The sequence below is a fragment of the Oenanthe melanoleuca genome, chromosome Z (assembly GCF_029582105.1).
Source record: "Oenanthe melanoleuca isolate GR-GAL-2019-014 chromosome Z, OMel1.0, whole genome shotgun sequence".
In the NCBI taxonomy this organism is placed as follows: Eukaryota; Metazoa; Chordata; class Aves; order Passeriformes; family Muscicapidae; genus Oenanthe; species Oenanthe melanoleuca.
In genome coordinates, this window is record NC_079362.1 from 27773083 (window position 1) to 27793655 (window position 20573).

At 37.9% G+C, this 20573-nt stretch overlaps 1 protein-coding gene across 3 annotated transcripts in view; it reads right to left on the bottom strand.

Moving 5' to 3' along the window:
• Window positions 1-20573, bottom strand: part of LOC130265250 (MOB kinase activator 3B) — an 87017-nt gene that overhangs the window by 43273 nt on the left and 23171 nt on the right. For 2 of the 3 annotated variants that reach the window (XR_008842575.1, XM_056514172.1), the window contains exon 3: window positions 4413-5021. Coding sequence is in view for 2 of the 3 variants with exons in the window: in XM_056514172.1 (XP_056370147.1) it covers window positions 4413-4830 (418 nt within the window). In the remaining variant the exon portion in view is untranslated. Of the gene's footprint in view, window positions 1-4412; window positions 5022-14229; window positions 14312-20573 lie in introns of all 3 variants that reach the window. The other variant, XM_056514173.1, reaches the window with a different exon arrangement.

The following is a 20573-nucleotide window of genomic DNA, read 5'->3' on the forward strand; positions in this document are numbered from 1 at the left end:
TTAATCCTCCTATACAAAACTTTCATAGCTTAAAAGTGATGTTGTACTTCCTTTAAATGTCAAACTGTGGTTTCTTAAACTGCTTAATCAGATTTTTATGAATTTAGCTCTTTTAGTTCCTTAGGCAGCCTGGCAGTGCTGAAATTGGAATTAAGAATCACAGAATAATTAAGGATAGCACTTATTTTGGGAACCCTGCATCCCATCAGATCAGACTGCTCAGGGCTTTATTCTCCCTGATCTTGAAAACACTGAAGGATAGAGATGGCACAACCTGTGTTCTCTCTCAACTATTTATTTGCTTCATTAGAAAAAAAAATCATTATGTCAAGGCAGAAAAGAAATCCAATTTATGTTAATTTCAGCAACATTTTCTATTGTTTGACCATCTTCTCATTTCAATTTGTGGACCTGATGAAGTAATCATGTGGTGATGTTATTTGGCCTGTGTTATGCTGGAGTTCAGATTAAAATAAGTGACATAATGCCCTGTGGCCTTAAATTTCTCATCTCTTTCCCAGTGACTCTTACAACAGAAAACCCCTCAGCACTCCATTCACTGAAAATCCAAAGAAGACATAATTACTCTCATTTTAAGACTGCAATGAGTACAGGAAAGAACATAAATTAAATGAATTCATAATGTTTGGGAATCATGATTTAAAGGGAGCACAGAAGAATAGAGCTGCTTTCTTTCTTTCTTAGCTTTTTTTTTTTGACATTGCCAAAATTCATATGCTGAAAGCTGACAATCACAGCTCAACAAAAAGTGCATCTGTTCCAAGGATCTACATCTTTCCACTCCAAATTACTTCTTCAGACTGTTTATTAAAACCCGAGAAATATATTCCTTGAAAAATATTAAACAGTGAGACTAGGTATTAGTCCCTACAGAGCAGTTAGTAGTTACTGAAGAATTTACTCTAAAGCTAAATAAACCACAAGCACATTACAAAAATTCATATTGGGGATGGATAGCTTCACTGTAGTGGCTGAGCAGGCATACAGACTCTCTTCTGTTCTATTACTGCATTCTCACCCACTGAGAACTGAGACAGATCTCTATGTGGTTACGTACAGAGCTTGTTTCCAGGGCTGTCAGCTTCTTAACCGACTTAAATAGATGAAGAAATTAATAATAATGGAAATAATATCAAGAACATAATAATGCCTGCAATCTTTTACAGACTGTGAGGCCATTTTACAAAAACAGTCTTTCAAGTTTTGATATACAAAGAAGTGATCTTGATATTCAGCAACTGCTTTTATCACTGGACACAATTCTTGACAGTTCTGTTTCCATACAATGAGCTTCCTGTATGTGTGCGAGTGGCTAAGGGAAGAGGCTCTTTACCAGAGAATGAAAAAACCAGAAGGACAGGGGAAAGCAGAGAGGAAATACCAGACCACAGATTGACTGGTAAGAGGCCAGAGACCATTGTGCCAGTATAAACACTGACAAGGTTAAATACATTATTTATAACAATTTATAACTCAATGGCATTTGTGGGTTTTTTTGTGTTTTTGTTTTTGCTTTTATTTTTAAACCACAGAGGAACACCACCACCACCAAATGAAGCTCCCTCCAAAAATGAAGATCCCACCAAACCTGGCTATCCTTACTCTGAAATTATTTCCCTTGAAACTAGTTCCTCAGTGAAAGCTGAACTTAATCACACAATCACAGCTCTTGAAATCCCTCTTTAGATAGTTTGCATGAGATATGGCAAATGAGAGAGAAGTTTAATAGGACTAAGCTGAGAAAAGTGTGTTCACGGTTTCCGTGAACAGCTCTTACTAATACAATCTCATCATCAAACTTATTTGCTAGTGGAAAAGTCATCCCAAAAAATACCATCCATTGCACACATCTTTTTCTTCTCCAGAACTATTATCTTTAGACTAGAAAGATTCAAAGCAATGAAGCTACTTCTAATTTACAGCCACTCAACACTTTAAAACTGTTGTCCTTTTAGCAAGGTCATACATAAACCTGTTTTTTTTTCTAAGTATATAATCTTTCAAGATTTATTTCAGCTGCTTTGAAGAACAAACAATTGTCATATTATGAATGGAAATAGAGATTGTAATTAGTGCTATGCCTATGGTACATCTAACCAAAGGCTGCTGCAGAACAGGTAGGAACAAACAGTAACTAACACAGCAACAAAGGTTCTCTCTGATCACTTGTGAAATGCAGAACAGGTAACAATACATCTGCTCAGTGACTGCATTTCATTCAAAGCTTTATAAGACTGCTCGATAGGTTGACAGGTAGTATCACATCCAAATATGGGACTGATGTGAAAATCAATCAAAAAGATTCTTTTGAAAGGCAACTTACCCCAGGAACAGATCCAAACTTCCCTCTGACTGTTTTGAGTAGGGACTTGCTCACATAAGAGATACCCAGAACACCAAATTCAACACAGCATATGTCTGTTCCTGAAATGAAAGATCTAAAGCCTCCCAAACAATTTTATCAACAATTTCATATCAAAAGTGGTAAATCAAAAAGATAATGAGAAGTATGCAGGGGGCCAGTACGGTATCTGCAACAAAAGCTGAAGAGGAGGGCGAGAAAGGAATAGGGGTACAAGTGCTCTAATATTGCTCTGAAGGTATCTGTAGAATCTCTTTATGGGACTGTCCAATTATCTCAGTCTGTAATATGAATATGGCACAGTCCAATAGTCAATTCAGGCCGGGGAAAAGATTTTAATGAAATTGAGCTTTCCTGTTTGGACTTTTATCAGAGTCCAGCATCGTTTTAGAGACCAGAAGTCTTTCCCCTTCTTCAGTTTCTTCATGTTCAATTTAATCGACAACAGTCGAAGCTGCTGGGAGGAGAAGTAGACTAAGATTATTTATTGATTTCATTCTTAGCTTATAATAGGTAAACCATCAGGATAAAAGTTCCTTCAGAACTATCTTATTACAAATATAGGGGGGTGCATCTAGGGCAGAATGCTTCTGTGCTAGAAATTATTAGTTGGTTCAGTAAAACTCATCAGCACAAGAGTGTGCTACCTGCTCCCCATATCTGCTGACAGACAACACCTTCCACATACACAAACCACAAGAAACAGAACAATATTGGAATACTCCAAGATAGAAACTTGGTATAACAAAAGCCTGTAGAAATACTTATTTCTCTGCACCGTCAGCCAATCTTCAACTCCAAAAACTATTTACCCTGAAGAAACAAAAAGCAACCAATGCCTGAGGAATCAAATCAATTTTTCACTACACAAAATATATGATACTACTTTCTTTGATATCCTCCTTCTTCTGGCTTTGTTGTCAAAGTCCAGATTAAAAATGTAGTTAACGCATCCTTTCTACCTGTTAGAGTAGGACAGAAAAGTGATAGAAACTATGAAACAAACCACAGGTTTGTCCAGATAAATAGCCATCAAGTCCAACAGTAAAGTATTTCAAAGGTCTGGAAACACTCATAGACACATCCTCCTGATGCATCATCTACCAATTACTCACAGGCCCTAGCTGCCTATGAACTCCAAAATATTGGGTTGAGGTAATCTAAACATATGGCATTCTTCTTGTTTGTTACTCATCTGGGCCAACTAATATACAACTTACATTTCTTACAGCAAGCTCCCAGCTTTTCCATTTGAAAGCAGTAAATCAGGACCCATTAATTAAAACTGCCAAAAATCATGCAAGTACATGACATTTTTAAGGTATAACTTCTTTTGTTGTTGTTGTTGCATGCAGCCACAGCTAAAAATTTATGTTGTCTACAGTACACAATGCACTCTTCCGCTTTCAGCAAGGATACTTCAACCTACTTGTGCCACTCTTTGGAGAGATTATAAAAGGAAATTTGTGAAGCTGTTAAAGGCTCTCTCATCTCGGCTGTCTGCTTAAATAATAGCAATGCTTATTAGCTATATGTAATAATACTGAAAACAATACTTTGGTGAATAATTCACTTCACAACTTGTGCGTTTTGGATGAGAAATCGAGAGAGGGTGGAATAGCTAAGTTCACTGCATTCCTGACTCTCCACTGTTTTGTATATAGATGTACACACTAGGAGAGCACTCTGACTAGTTTTGCTTTCTATCCATTCTGTATCTGTCTAAATAGCCGGACAAAGTGCAAAGTCATACAAATTTGATTTGCTTTCAAGAAGGTATTAATGTAATGTTGATCACCCTCAGTGATGAACCTGAGAGGCTCATCAGGGACAAACATTTAAGGCTAACAAACACTATCATACCTAGCAACCACAGTTAACATTTCATATACTGCATACTATTTCTGATCCCTCCTCCTCCCCACCTGCTGTTCAACAGCTTTAATTTCCCTAAATATGTGGGAAGATAACATGCTTAATACAAGAATGAAAGGCAGTTTATGCTTTAGGACTTCTTCCTTACACTTACCTACACTTGTAGGAAATATATCCTCATTGTTGATTTGCACCTCGATCCAGTCCATGAGAAGATTCATATATTGGGGCGCTGGCAATGCTGTGGGCTTCTTGTACTTCAAGTCATCCTGCCACCGGTACTCATACTTGGGGCCTCCAGACATCACCGGGCACGTCCTCTCCGTGCAGAACTCACAGATGGTTCCATAAATGAGGTTGATCCTATTGAAGAAGTCAACAACATGAACAGCCACCCAGTCATTCTGATCTTCTCCACTGGGCAGCTGCACAGCTGCTTTCAAGTCCACGCCTGAGTTGAGAGATGCTTGTGCTCGTTTGTGAAGTTCAAACCTCTGGGTTCCAGGTTCAAACTTGCGTTTTGGGCGGAAAGTCTTATCTTTATTAAAGACTTGCTTCAGTGCTATGGACATGTCTGCTAATCTTCTGCAGTGCAGCAGCTGGCAGGAAAGCACGTCTGAGATTTAATACAAGTATCTGAAAACAGCTGCTCTCTATCAGAAGCTTTCCAGGCCCTGCTCTTTTTCCCAGAGAAGCTTGTATCAACTTCAGAGCAATTTATTAGCTCTTCCTCTTGAAAGCCTCTCTGAAAGGCTTCATTTCCCTAAGGATATAAAAACAATACACGTCAATGACAAGCTCAAGTCTGGTTTTGTCAGTTTGCTACTGTTTTACCAGAATTTTCTAGCAATTATTAGCCTTAAAAAGTGCCCAACCCCTAACTCGAAGATTTAATTTTTTTTAAAAGTGCCTCATTTTTTTAAGTATTAAGGAACTAACTTCTCTGTTCTTTTTAAATATAAATAGAGGCTCCTAAATTATAAAGATGGGAATTAAATAAATCTTGTATGATCTTCAAATTTTAAAACCAACTTTTTCACTTTGATACATTTTTACAGTCACTGTATAACATTCAAAATGTACATATAAGTTCAGTAGAAAAAATACTATGTGACAATTTAGAATTTTTGTCTGAGTGCTCCTAGAGCTGCCAATGGGGCCTCTAAGCTATTGCCATAGATTCAGTGCTCATCTCTGTGGGAAAAAGAAATCAGCAAGCAGAAATTATTCATATTTGTTCTTTGTATTAAATTAATAGAGTGTTTGCTTTTGCAAACCACACAGAACCTAGTAAGAAGGATAAAGACGGTATTGCACAGAAACAATTCTTGTTTCCCACAAAACTGTATGGAGATTGTTACTTTTATTGATCCACCTTTATAAATTCAGTAGTGAACTTAGATTTATATTGGATTGTGTAGAACTATTAATTGTGAAGCAGCCACTTTTTATAGCTCTACTCATCTTCTTTATAGGGGAATACTTGGCATTGCTCTTATGAAAGCAAGACTATGGATATAGTGTTGTTCCATCTAACCTAAGCTGGCAATGGAATAGTTTCAACAGTCAGCTTGACTGAACAAATAAATTGCAGCATTACAGTTTTTTGCTCTTATATATATACATGAAAAAGATTGTATTATCACTAAATTTATACACTTAAGAGTGACAGGATAGATAGATGCTATTTCAATTAGACTTGTTTTTGTACTGAATATTTTATTAATAAATTAGAGAACAAACATTTCATTCAGTGCAATACGTAAATAACACATGTGTTAAACCTGCACAGCAATACAAAAATCCTCCCCTACCAGTGGTCAATTCTTACAGGATTATCTGTGTTCCACTGTTTCCCTTAACAGAAATCATGTCCATGAAAATTTTACTAGGCAGTGCGTGCCTAGCACTGAATTCTTCTGAAGACAGTTGCCTGAGGCTTTGTTGAGGGACAAAAACAAAGAGAAAAAGGTGTTGCTTTCTTCTTAATAACCACAAGAAAGCAACACCAACATTAGCAAAGTGAAATCTGGTGTTCTAGACTCTGTGTCTACATAATAGGATGTAAGCACCATAAAAAATCCTTTTCCAAATATGTGAAAGACTAGCATGCAGGCTAATTTGCTGGCAAGCAGCAGTCACACAGAATCAGCAAAGAAGTGCTTGCTTTAACTTTTCCTGATGGCACGATGGAGGGATATCCAATCATGACCTTATAAACCATCTTTTTTTTCCATATCTCCAAAATCCAAGAAGTTTTGCAATGAACTCCAGGGAGATCACTGTCATATCTGACATGCCCCTTAAGTAATATTCAGAGACTGAGAATCTGAATATTCCAGTCCAGAAATTCTTTCCCTGACAAAGAGACAGGGAAAGAAGACTTTAAGTAGCCTTGAAACAGTTAAGTGCCTTTGGCAGGAAATAGCAACTTTGCCCTACAATTTGTTGCTACTAAGACCCAAAACTTACAGCTCTCAAATACTCTGTGGCAGCCATCTGTTTATTTAAAAGTCCTTAAAAATATAGGTGAGTACTGCTGCACAAACTGAGCCTGTGACTGACACACTTGGAGATGGCATGGAGCCAATGTCCCAGTTTGCAATAATAAGCAGGTTAAGTCCAGAATTTTATAGCTCAGGTAATTACTTTCTTCCCCACATTAATACACCTGGTACTCTTATGTGGTTTGACTCACTTCATCATCTGCAAATATTCACCAGAGCATGCAAGAGTTTTATTTAAAATAACAAGCTGAGCATCAAATAAAACTCATCTTCAAAAGACACATTTGAAGTACAGTACTCACGGCAATTAAAGCTCCTTCAAGAAAAAAAGAACACACTGCATTTCATAAGCTGTTTTATACTAAATACGCAAACAAAATTAATCACATTAAATAATGTTTCCCACTCCTCTCCATATATTCAGGAAATCTTCCTAAAATCCATTAATTCAAAGAAAATTCAACCAAAATATTCAGCAAACGACTCATTAGCTCAAGTCTTGTGTTAGTGATGAAGGTCTCTGTTGAAGCACACACACATTCTAATCAAATTCACCTCAAACTCTCATCCAAAAGATTACTGCACAGCCAGATGAAACTGTTTTTTAACTCACCAGGGCAGAATCAGAACAAGCAAGAATTTCCTATACGTTTTGTGTCTGGAGAATCTTCTGTTCAGTGTCCTGCAATAAAAGCCAAGGCTTTTCTTTTTTCATCTTTCTGCAACTTTACAAAATACAAAAATACAAAGCTGGCTTGTATCTCTCTGCTTAACTTCTCTTAAAAGATACAGCTCTGCTAAGAGCTTATTTTTTCCTTTTTTCTCTATTTGGAAATGCGACTGAAGGCTGTGCAATGCTAGAGGATGAATAGACTAGCTTTCTCATATTCTCACATGCAGAATTCAAAATAGAAAAGTGTAAGACCTGACCTTCACAAAAATACTGCAGTGAATCAGCCCTATGAAGTAGGTTCTTGGTGGTATTTGCTATCTAATTAACCATTATCTTTACTCAAAAGCTAACAGAAATTAACAAAGAAATAGGAATTTAGGCTATTGTAAACATTTACAAACAACATCACCACTACTTCCTTGGAATAAAGAAGCTTTCCTCTTAGTCACAGGAGACAAAGGAGCAGGCTCACCTTATTTTCAGTAGAGATCAAACACAGACGTTTTAGGTTTGGATCCTTCAGAGGCTAAAGGGAGAACTCTAGCCAAAGTTGTTGGGCTCTAAGAGAATCTTTTCTGCTTAGGCAATAAAGTGGCAGGTGTTAATGATAGGATGGGCCACTCCTTCGCTTAGGCCTGAATCACTAATCCTTTGCAGGAACTCAATTGCTTTTAGACTTCCAACACTTCTTGTACTGTGTTTGAATCAACAGTCATGACAAAAGGTTTTTCATTTCATCCCAAATCACATACTGTCAATTAAAAGGTTGTATGGGGGAACTTAAAAATCAAAGCTTTTGCTTCCAAATTTTATAACATTAGCAAGATGAAAACTCATCAAATAGTTTCAACAACAAATAATAAACAAAATCTCACCATTTTAAAAGCACTAAGAATGTAACTTGCCTTGCCAGTCATCACAATCACTTCTATTACAGTTTTCATCTTACAAGAATGAAAAATGCTTCAAGTTTCACTATCTCAGTTGGTCTTGGGAGAATTGTTTCAAAGCCGAAACACTGTGAACAATGTGGTATGGGTCAGACTGAATCACAATTCCTTGAAACCTGTGGCACAGTAGCACCCATCCTCATTCCACATAAAATTAAATTTGCCTCTTGATAAGAGATACTTCACAGTTTACTGTTATAGTAATTTCAGCAGAACTGCTCCTGTATATACTTGCATCAAAAGTGATAGAAACTGCCTTCTAATCTTTTATGATGGGTTCTAACTACACAAAGGCATAAAGAATAACGTTATCACTCATGGTATTTGGTTTAATAGTATACTAGGACAGTGTCCTGCATGTCCCTCTGAACTAAATGACTGTCCCACTCAGAGAGGTAATTCTTCCCAATGATTCAGTTCCTCCTTGTTTATTTCAGAGTAATGTATTTCTGAGACAGTCACCAACATCTTTTCCTGATGGACTATTTCACAGCATGTACAATGCAGCTGGGTGAATTCCCTTGCTGGCAGAGCCATGCCTGAGAATGGAAACAGATGTGGAGATGATCTCAGAACAACCAGATTTCATAAGCTTCACCCATGGCATCAGCACCAATAGTGTGGCACAGTGACCAATAGTGTCCTCCAGTTCATGCACAGAGACAGAAACTCGGCCTAAAATCAGGTATACCAACACCTGGAAATAATAAACCAGTCATAACCATGCAGACGCCATTAAAAACCACCCACAACAAACAACACATCATGACCAGTGTCATATCAGAGTCACTGAGTTAAAAGCATACTATATCATTTCCCCAAGTATTTTCTATTAAATCACAGGTAACAAGAATGTTAAATGGCACACTGTTTATAGACACATACCTTTCATCATTATACTCTAGGGAGAGCTACGCAAGCTTTAGAGTTCTGCTGGGAAGGTAGCTGATATAAATCCTGTTTTATTAAACCAAACAGTGAGGAAACATGACTTTTCTTACAAAAAATCACACAGAGATGTCTATCCAGCGATGCACAATATGAAAACTAACTCTGCATCAGCTGACTTCTACATTTTTATATTTTTCTTTTTAAAATCTTAGTCTCCATTCCTCATTCTTTCAGGAATGATACTGGTTGAGTGGCAATTTCCTTTTCTCTAGAGCTGCTGGGATTACTTTTTGCTAGTAACTGCAAAAACAACACTGCAGACTCAACACACACAGGTGAATTAGAAAGAAGCCTTCTCACCATCAGAAACACTTCTGACATATAACAATATCCATTTATTTGACATGCAATAATTACCCTTTGCTTTGTCTGGACATGGGAAAAAAAAAGGAGCATGTAATTTTGCAAGACTAACAAAAAAACTCACAGTTGTAAACAATCACAGGAATCAGCACAGTGTTTCCATAACCAAAATGCTAAGGGCCAATGGAGAAAATATAAATAATTTTTGATACTTTTCTAAGGTAAAAGATTGGAAAGGGAAAGCAAGATACAATGGATAGCTGTCTATAAAACTATGTGCTTTAAAAATGAATGCAGCTATGCAATATGAGATAAACAGTGGCTAAATTGGATCAGCCTGAAATAAATTATGATTTATGATTCTGCAAAAATACCGAGGTTTTTATAAGAATAAAATTGAAAAATGATAATTGGCTAAAGAATATGATTAAGTAGGAATGGCTTGTGCTTTCTTCAGGGTAAATATATGACATTTGTAGTGATTTTTAGATTAATGCCCTTAAACATAGCATCATATTTTCCATGAGATGAATTTAGGTAGAACTATTGCATTTATGTATCCAAATACTATATTTACAAATATTTAATTCCAATTCTTTCAACAAAGTTTGTTTCTATACAGGTGGAGAAGCTCTTCTTTCATTTTAGGAAAACTGGTTATACAAAACAATTAGAAGTTGACTTAAATAGCAGTCATTTTTAAGATGAAGTGCATCAGCTGTTCAACAGCAGCAGAATCAAGTATGAGTGTCAAATCTTAGACAATAAATGCTGTTTAATAATGCAGATGAAGCATGTTTTTTCTTGAGAGGGATAAATGTTTATGTTTTAACAGAGGACTGGCCACTCAACTCATTCTAGTGCCTTTTACAAGTCTTAAATCCAATTATACCTTATCTGCAGTCCTGCAAATGTACACTGATCACCACGAAGGTACTGAAAGTACCCTGACACTTATTCACTACAAGATTATATTGGTTAAAGGATCCATGGCATTCTAGTTAGGAACATGGACTTCTTGTAGCATATAATTTAAGATAAACTGAAATAAGTATCTCTCAGAACTACAGTAAAGAAACTACAAAAAACACATGACTTAGATGACAGTGAAATTCAGCTTATATTTCCCTGTTATCTAGGAATATGAGGTCTTGACACATTACAGACTAACAGTCATGCAGGAGTGTGTATGGCTACATCATTTTTCCAAAAATTCAATCCTGCTTCCTCTTCTAGGTGTTCCTACCTTCTTGACATCTCCCCTATGATACTTGGCCCAGGCATTTATACATCCCCTTGCAGGGAGCTGTATGAAACTCACAAGTAAACCGTAATAATTTTAAAAACATGGATTTTTTAATCCCAATCAGCTTCTTTGATCTCGTTTGGTCACACAGAACAGGGAAAGGACAACGTAAGAAAGGTGGAAGGCAGAGGATGAGACAGATTGGACTAAAACCCCATGGGAGTGGTTATTTAGCCATGGCCATTTAAGTGAATTACAGTGCTTGCCATGACAATTTCATACCTCCCAAATTTCAAGCAGATTGGGAACTCCCTTAGCTCAGGCAACTACTGACAGAGTGACAGATCACAGCAAAACATATAGTTCTGACATTCCCTTTGAATACTGGTTTTTTTATTGCACACAGGTTTTTTCAGCTCTCTCTCTGGTTCACAGGCTCTTTTACTGGTCTGAGCTGTTGGTAGCACACGTGCAAGCACAGAGAGTCCTGTGCCACTAATCCTGAACCACTAAACCACATTCTCTAAGTACACAACCAGCCTCTGCTTTCAGTTATCAAGCCCCTGTTACCTGCTACATCCTTCCACTACCAGTAAAGTAAAGCCTTTACAGCTGCACGTGGCTTGTTTCACCAGCTGCTGTTACAATCACTGCTTTGTACACAGCTGACCATACTGCTGGACTGGGTGGGTCAGCTTACTGAGTGCAGTGTGAAGACCAATAGAACCAGCTCACTAGCCCTGCTTCTTCCAAAAATCTCTTGGTGTCTGTGGACAGAGACTTCTAGGCCACTGTGGATGGATGGCTTTCGGAGAACAGTTATCCTTCATTCCTTAAAAATCAGTATACTAAGATCAGGTGGAAGGAGTAAGAGTACTTTAACAGCCTTGAAGAAGAGGACACAAGTTAAATTACATTTTGATTCTCTATTATAAAATAATTTTTGTTTCCCCAGCTTGCTTAATTTCTGATTCCAAGCCACTCCTGAGGATGAAATGTTGACTAAGCTGTGTTCAGTGGGAGCTGTGATAATTAATTCAGAAAACAGAGCTAAAATTTTACTGTTACACTCTGAAAATTTCCCTTTACAAAACAATAAGGTGTGCTTATCAAACTGTGGTTGAACTTCAAAAATCTCTCTGTTCTGTTCAGCTTCAATCCTAAATCTACATTCTGGCTTTCTAAAGTACTGGCACAACTGAGTAAACTCTGAAAGAGTTAAAGTCCTACCCTCTCCAACACTATCAGATCATCCACAAGTCCCATATGAAAGCCTAAAACCAAGTCCACTCAATTCCATTGAAAAAATGCTAGTCAGTTGATAAGACCTATAGGGAATAGAAAAATATGCACACACAAAAGTGTGATCTGGGACCTCATGTCAGGGCCTTTCTTTACAAGACCTATCTGCTAGAAGCAAGTAGCTTACATGCCCTAGAACTTCAGTGCCCTAGTCTGCATGCCCTGGCCAAACTCAAGTTTTATTTTTGGTCTAAATCTTAGCCTTAGGAAACCATGCATGTGTTCTGCTTTAAGAAAAATGTCTAAATCATATGTTCCATCTCAGTGACATTCCAATTAAAGCCACTCATTTTCTTGTCTAAGCAAAGCATGCAAAAACCCAGGGATACAATGGCAGAGTCAAGTTACACACACTGTGCTGGCAGGGACAAATAGCTAAGGCTCCATGGTGAAAACAGCACTTCCCACAAGCAAAGACACTGGAAACAAGATGTAAAAAGTTCAGCTGACACCCATTCAGATGCTTTAGCCTTAGTCTGGCTTCTGCTACCAAAGCACAGGTTAATGCGGCAGGATAGACAGCAGAGACACACTGTTGGTGACACAGTCCAAAGAAACTCATATCAGAGGCATTTTCCAAAGCAAAGATCTGCAAGGAGTCTAGGACATCCTTAGTTGGAGCACTGCACCTTTTCTTAACAAACACTGATAAATATGAACATGAACATGATGATTTTCAGTTACAAAAAAATTGCCTTAACTCCATGTTGCTAAGAAACAAAACTCACTTAAAATCATGTGGGAGTCAGTGCAGCCCTTCAAATAAACTGCAAATAACTCAAAAGTGATAATTTAATTGTGAACATCTTCCATTTATTTATACCTTAAATCTGTAATCTTGTCCTGAAATGGATCTCCAGCAGCTGTAGGACCTAATCCATTAACTTTAAAATACAGCTCTGCATGATTATCAGAAAAGCTTAGCGTATGAAATAACAGCAGACGTCTACTTTCCATGGTTTGGATCAAAGCACTCAATATGGCAGTACAAAATGGCAGCAACTACAGCTGATTATCACAAATCACTTGAGTAGGAAGGGACCCATCAGGATCATCAAGTCCAGTTCCTGGCCCTGCACAGGACATCCCCAAGAGTCACAGCATGACCCTGAAAGTACTGTCTAAACACTTCTTGAGGTCTGTCAGGCTTGGTGCTGTGACCACTTCCCTGGGGAGCCTGTTCCAGGGCACAAACACCTTCTGGGTGAAGAACCTTCTGATATCCAATCCAGACCTCCCTTGACACAACTTCAGGCCACTCCCTTGCATCCTGTCACCACAGAGCTGAGATCAGTGCCTGACCCTCCTCTTCCCCTCACAAGAAGCTGTAACTGCAGTGAGTTCTCCCCTCAGTCTCCTCCAAACTGAACAGACCAGGTGACCTCACTGCTCCTCATACGGCTTCACCTCAAGGTCCTTCACCATCCTCATTGCCCTCCTTTGGACACTCTCTAACAGCTCAGTGTCTTTTTTTTTTTGGTGCTGTGGCACCCAGACCTGTCCCCAGCACTGGAGGTGAGGCTGCCCCAGTGCAGAGCAGAGCAGAACAATCCCTTCTCTCTCCTGGTTGACGATGCTCTCTGCCGGATGCATCCCAGGATAGACATTTTCAAATTTACATCAAGGAGACAAAGGCAAGGTATTTGTACAAGTGTCTTTTGAAGAAGATTTCACAGATTTATGATTTCATATTTTTATAGGTCAAGGGCATGGTGTAGTCATAACCTGCAATTTGGTAAGTGATACGGTGCTTCAGCAGCATGCATAGCCTCTGCAAGTGGTGGTGGGGTCATAATTGTCTAGTTGCAGGATTTGTGCTTTCAAAATTCAAAGAAATAAATCATCCACAGTGTTGATTTCTATACTGGCCTTAACTCGCAGGACTGAACTGACTTGATGGCTGAAGAAATTTTTCTCTGCAGAATAATTCTGATCCCCACCATGCAACCTTGAGCACATTCAAAGTTACAATTTGACCAAGACAACCTACTACCATGCATAGGGGAAATAAGAGATTCTGCTAGCTGGAAACAGAATACCTGGGGTGGAGCAACCATCTGCACTCCAGAGCTCTAAATCAGCAGTCTTGAAGGACTCGCTTGGAGGAATAAACTTGTTTTCCTTGCCATCCATGATATGTGAAATATGAAAGCAAGTAAACAAAGAGACATCATATATCAAAAAACAATATTAGAAAGAACACATTATAAATACCCCCTCTGAGGAATGCCAGCCTCCTCTCCAATGACAATACAACTAACTGTTGCTGTAATAAGGATTTTTCACCAGGGGAGAGTTTAGAATAACAAAAATGTGCTGCCCTTTAATGTAGTTTAGCACATAGTAACCAGCCAGTATTGTATTGACTGCACAGACTATAGGAGCAATGCTCGAGCAGTATGCTCCAGGAAACAACTGTGGAATTGCCTTGTTCCCCCTGCAAACTGAAAAGTAACTTCCCAGTTTATGACTCTGCTTTGCCGTTCTAGTGAACTAAACTACTTTGAAATACTTTTCTGCATCCTGCTAAACCTATGGTGTGCTTTAGAGGGAATTTAACAAAGCAAACAAAACTAATCACAAACTGATCCAGAGTAATGTTTTTTATATAAATTCGCCCCTGGCGCAAAGCGCTTTATAGGTAGAAGTACAGTATTTGATTACTCTTTACTGTTTGCAGTCAGAGCAACTGCCACATAGTACGAGCTCTCCTTCTAACCAGGCACACAAAAAATTTACTATAACAGAGCTATAGCACTAAGCTCTTAAGAAATATAAATAGATGTAAACTACCTTCACTGCAAGTTAAGGATCTTGCTTTTCAAACCAAGTTGCCCACAACTGTGTCCAATACCCAATCCTACAAAAAATAAAGGAACAAAACTCATTATTCATACAGCATAAAAACATAAGCAGCAAGAACAGTGGAGATCTTTCTCTTATAACCATAGGAAGCAGTTTACTCTGAAGCAAAATACATGAGTACTCCTTGTCATCTGTGTGGCCACAGCTGCCAGCACACAGGAAAGCACAGCTGACTGGAAGCTGAGCTCTGGAAGGTGCCATCTGCACTACATGCTGGCAGCGCTCAGTTTAGCTCTAAGCAAAAGTCAGTTGCCACTTTTTAACAAAAATTGACCATAAAGTCAATTCACAATTTGAATGCAGGAGTTGTCAGGTGGCTAAGCTTCTTCCTACAGAACTCATTTATGCAGCATGCTTCCTACACTATGTACCAAACAATTTCTGACCAAGAAAAAGAAAAGCCTGGTAGCTTCTAGTTTCTACTTGTATGTTTGTGTGCAGCACATGCTGTGACTCAACAGAAAGGTCTTTGTCTCAGATCCCAATCAGAGTACACCATTAAAAACTTTTATTTGCACTCCAATTAAAAGGTCATTGGGAGGTTCTGTGGTGATGTTTCTTCAGGAACCCTTGAAACCTTAAGGTCACTTTACACCATATCTCATCCCATGGCTTCACAGAATAATTTTAGTGGGAACTGTTAAAAGCATTGAAATTTTGGCACTTTCTAAGACAGATGTAGATGCTGGAAAAATATCCTGCAAAACAGGCTGTCTTTTCAAAGGCACATCCAAACTAAAAGGTGATTACTGTGATTACAGCAGTGGAGGAATTCACTGCATCTTCAGTATATCACTAAACCATGCATATAACCGACTCACCAGTAGGATTCCTATTCTCTCAAAGTAAGATTTAGTAAGACTGGCACACTGTTATGACACTTAAAGACACCACAAGCAGAGGTTGGTTCAAAGTAATCATAGCAAAAAATACCCCAAACCACCACCACTAAAACTAACAAAAAGCACCAAAACCAAACCAACAAACAAAACCACCCATCCAAGACATTGTCTCCCCACTCCCCTTCCAAAGACATTTCTCTCCACTCCCTCCCCCCCTGAAAAAAACCAAACAAAAACCCCAACCCGAAAAAAGTCCAAAAGCTAGAAGATCACTGAAAAGAGAAAACATGTGAGATCAGCAGGAAAAGCCATCAGAATGGTGGAGAAGTTGTTGGGGCAAACAGCCCACTATTTGCACTACCTGCAGTCAGTCTGAGTCTTCAACTTTATTCTTTTAACAGGTCATCCCCAATTTGAGAATCTGAATATATGGCACTTCATTATGAATTAATATTCCACAGGTGAAACATTGAGTTAAAAGAAAAGCCAGGATGGCTTCAAAATACAACTTCTGCAGACAATTTGGAGAACCTTACATAAATAATAATTTATGCATTCAATTAATTTTATTTAGATGTAGAAAAACATCAACAAAGAATATCCTCCCAAAACATCACTTATCACTTGATTAGTGCCTGAGGTTTCTACATTGTTGCAGTCCTCTCCTCACTCCTGTGCATTCTTCCAAATGGGAAGCACTCAGATAGGTTCTTCACCCATTCATCCAGACCATGGCCTAGACACCATGCCCTCTCTCACATCATAACAGAAACAAGAGTATTTGTTGTATTGTTGAATGTCCCCATGCCCAGGTTCATTTATACCCTTCCCTCTCCTGCTTCTTTCCAGAAACACACAGTATTCAACACATAAAAATAATGGTGCTAGATATTTTTTCACTATATATTTAGCACTTCTGTTACACAGCTGTATTATATTTATTCTAACATTTTATTTTACCCATTAGAATTTGGTGGAATCTTTAACAACACTGAGGATACTGATTAAATTCACACAGATTTTAGCACTTGTAATTTATTCCTGAATTGGCACACACTCAAAAACAACCTTAGACCTACTTCCCTCTAGGATGCTTTCATCATTCTAATTGCTACATAACAAATGATTAGGAAATTGCAATTCCTATCTTGCTGTTCTTTATCCCATTTCAATTACATCTTTTGCCACTCATACATTCCATAGGTTTATGGTTTTGATTCAGTCACAAATTATTTGGGTATACCCAGCTGTATCACACACAAGATCTGCTATTAGAGAGGCAGATGCCATCAGAATCTTTGAGGCAGCAATCATCACGTATCCCAAGAGTACTCCCAAATAATAATACAACTGTTCTCTGAAAAGAATGCCACCCAGCTGACTAAGTGAGAAGAGTGAATCCCCATCCCATACAGCAGAGATTGAAGTCCAAATTTTTTTTAGAAAAATGAGTGAGAATCCAGTATAACAAGCCACAAAACAAAGTTTATAAGCATTCAGTTTTTTGAGCCACTGTCACTGCCCTGAGGACCATCACTCTGGTGTCAGCAAGTCTGGAAACTTCAGCTATGGGTATTTCTTTAGGAGCCACAGATCACACTTAAGTACCAAGGTGCAAAACACGGGAGGTATCTGCAGTTTTCAAGATTACAGCCAACTGGATGGTAATGAATAGATACACTACTTCACATGCAGAAAACACACATCTCACTGATGCTCTAAGATTAGGGCAAATTCTGAAAAGCTTTCCTCTATTGTTCTTTGCAAAGAACTTCTACACCTTCTACTCCTTTCTTCATTTCAAAACACCCTCTTCAATGCCTTAACACCTTCTTTTTTTTTGTCTTTCTTCTCTTCTTCACTCATCCAGAACTGCATCAGGCTTTGTCTTAAGTGAATGACAGGCAGACACTAAAGCAAAGGCTGTTGCCCACACCCGACTTTGTCTCTATTGAGTTTCTAACCCTAGGTTCAACTATGGAAAACAATCAGGCATATATACAAAGATAGTGTAAACCCCCTACATTTTCTGTAGGGGGTTTACATAATCATGTTCAGACAGGTTCAATTATTAAATCATTGCATGTATGTGGGAGTACATGCAATTAGAGGATTATTCTTCTTGTGGACTTCCTGTTTAACAACAGGACAACATACAAGTTAGACAGCCTGTAAGATCAGAACCTGTCATGCAATTCTTCACCTGCCTGCTCTAAAATATAAGGACATTAGCTCTATTTAGGTCAGAGATCTACTGTTGTGGCATACATGTGAATTCAAGATAAAAACCACTACACATTCTGTTATTCATTCTTTAATATACCTGCTTAAACTGTCATGAAAAATATAAGTGATATGTGAATTTACAGAACACTATAAAGGAACAAAATAAAATACAGGACAAGCTTCAGATATTGAATATACCAGTTATAACTGCAATGGAAAATCTACTATTGCCAGAGAATCAGGATTTTCCAAATTCTGCTAAGCATCATCATTCTTCTGTTTATTTCTCCTCCAACTTATTTATTATAAAACCAACACTGTATTTTTCACTACTTATTGAAACAAAAAAGGAGGCAAAACAACAAACAAAACTGGTAATGTCCTAAATATGGAAAAGTAAAGACCTAACTTGCAATGCAAATATTCACTCAGATTCAAATATATGTCAATCACTGTACTGAACAGAAGCAGACAAATAAGGCTCACAGCAGCAAAATAATGTCTATATTTCAACAAAAATAATTTTCAGAAGACTAATGGATTAAAAGGGATTTACTGTATTATAAACATACTGATAACTCTTGTGAATCAATAAAAATGTAAAGTAAGGGTACTTCTGGAAATATGTAGGCCCCATGCAAACCCTGTAATTCCAAGGTAATTAAGTGAAGCAGATTCTGTCTACAGAAACTCACGCTGATGTGGCCATGTAGCTGTTCCATCCCAAAGAGATACTGCATGTGCCTTTCAATTCTATAGTCTCATCCAAAGCTTATAAATTTGATGTAATCTCCAGTTTTTTAGGAGACCCACCCATGGAAGTAGAATGAAAACCTTAACACAGGTACCCATCCAACACCCCTAAAGCCAAGTGACATAATACCTAGAAAAACTCCACAGAACAGATGTCATCTGTGGTAGGCTGGACACATAAAATATATCTGTTGAAAGCAGTCTTTGGATAAACTCATATTTCAGCTCCATGGCAGAGATACCACACCTAGACTGTGAAACTGCATACTCCATGCCTGAACTGTGCCTTTCACAAAAGAGATTTCAACATACAGCTGCTAAAGGGTAACGGGTAACCTTATATGCTTGCTTCTGATCTCTCACATCCCTTTGTCATTAGAACTGTTAGATTAATTGCACGGTTTATTCCAGCATCAGGCAGATGATACAGAACAGCTTCACTGAAAAAATGCAGGAAACATTATGTCAAGCTTTATGCTTCTTGTCTGCTTAAGACTTCATAATATTTTGGTTTCTACAACATTATCAGATGAATTAGTCTAGGGTGCAGATGGTGCACTGCTGTACTACTGTTCACAGGAGCATTAAAAGATGAGACTTTGATGGAACATATTTCAAAGTGCAGGCAGCAAGCCAAACAAGTGAATTGGTTCAACTGCACTTCTTTTTATGTGTGAAGGTATGATGAAATGGAGTGGGAAAAGGAGACATCTATGGGGAATACAAGCAATCATCCTACTAACCTAGGCCCCAGTACTCCAGAAAACTAAAATGATCCTTACTATTATCCTACTTTCTACTTTTGAGTTGAAACACTAGCATGCACACAGAAAGATCTTCAGGAATAAACTCTGAGTATAAAGACAACTTATTTAGGCTGTAAGTGCTTAAAGAACTAAGGTTAATAAGAATAAGAACTGAGGTAAGCTTTTATCCCCAAGACAGAGGTAAAGAGAAGCACAGAATAACAAAAAACTGTCTCACGAAGACTTATATGTATGCCCCAGTTAACACCTTCTGAAAGGAAAGCAGATGTCTTTTTTATGTAAACATGTTCCCACATCTGATAAAATTTCAAATCAATTTTCTATGTTTGTTTTTGCAGACTGTGTATCAGTCTTTTCTGCTATCATACCCATAACACATTCTGTCATATTTACAGATCTGCAAAAAATATTTACTAGCAGTGGAACATTATTTTCTGAGGAAAACTTGATGGCCCTGTGGAATGTAAATAGTAACAGTCCCTTTTACCTACTTCTGTTTAAGGAAAAAAATAACTCTGGAAATACTTTACCTGTCATGTAATGGATGTTAAGGACTTCTCAACTATGATGCTTTAAGAAACAGTTCTCAAAGAGGATTTAGCATTTCAGAATTGCTCACAATTGCTTCTTTTTATAATAACATTCTAAATCAGTCCCCTAATTGCAATTCTACCATCTTCTTTCTACTGAACATGAGAGGTAAGAGACTAGTCTGCAGGGCAAACAAAGATTTGACCTTCCAATATGAAAAATCATGGTAAAGTGTATTTTAGGGGATCTGATTTTTTTGTGGGCTTCCCATGAAGTGGTTTTGAAATAAATCTTGGAGTTCAAGAGTCTGAGACATGTTTAAAAACACTCTTTTCATCAGATGAAATATACCAGACCTATGCACTTTGTACTTTGTCCCTTCCTCTAGTTTAACTAATA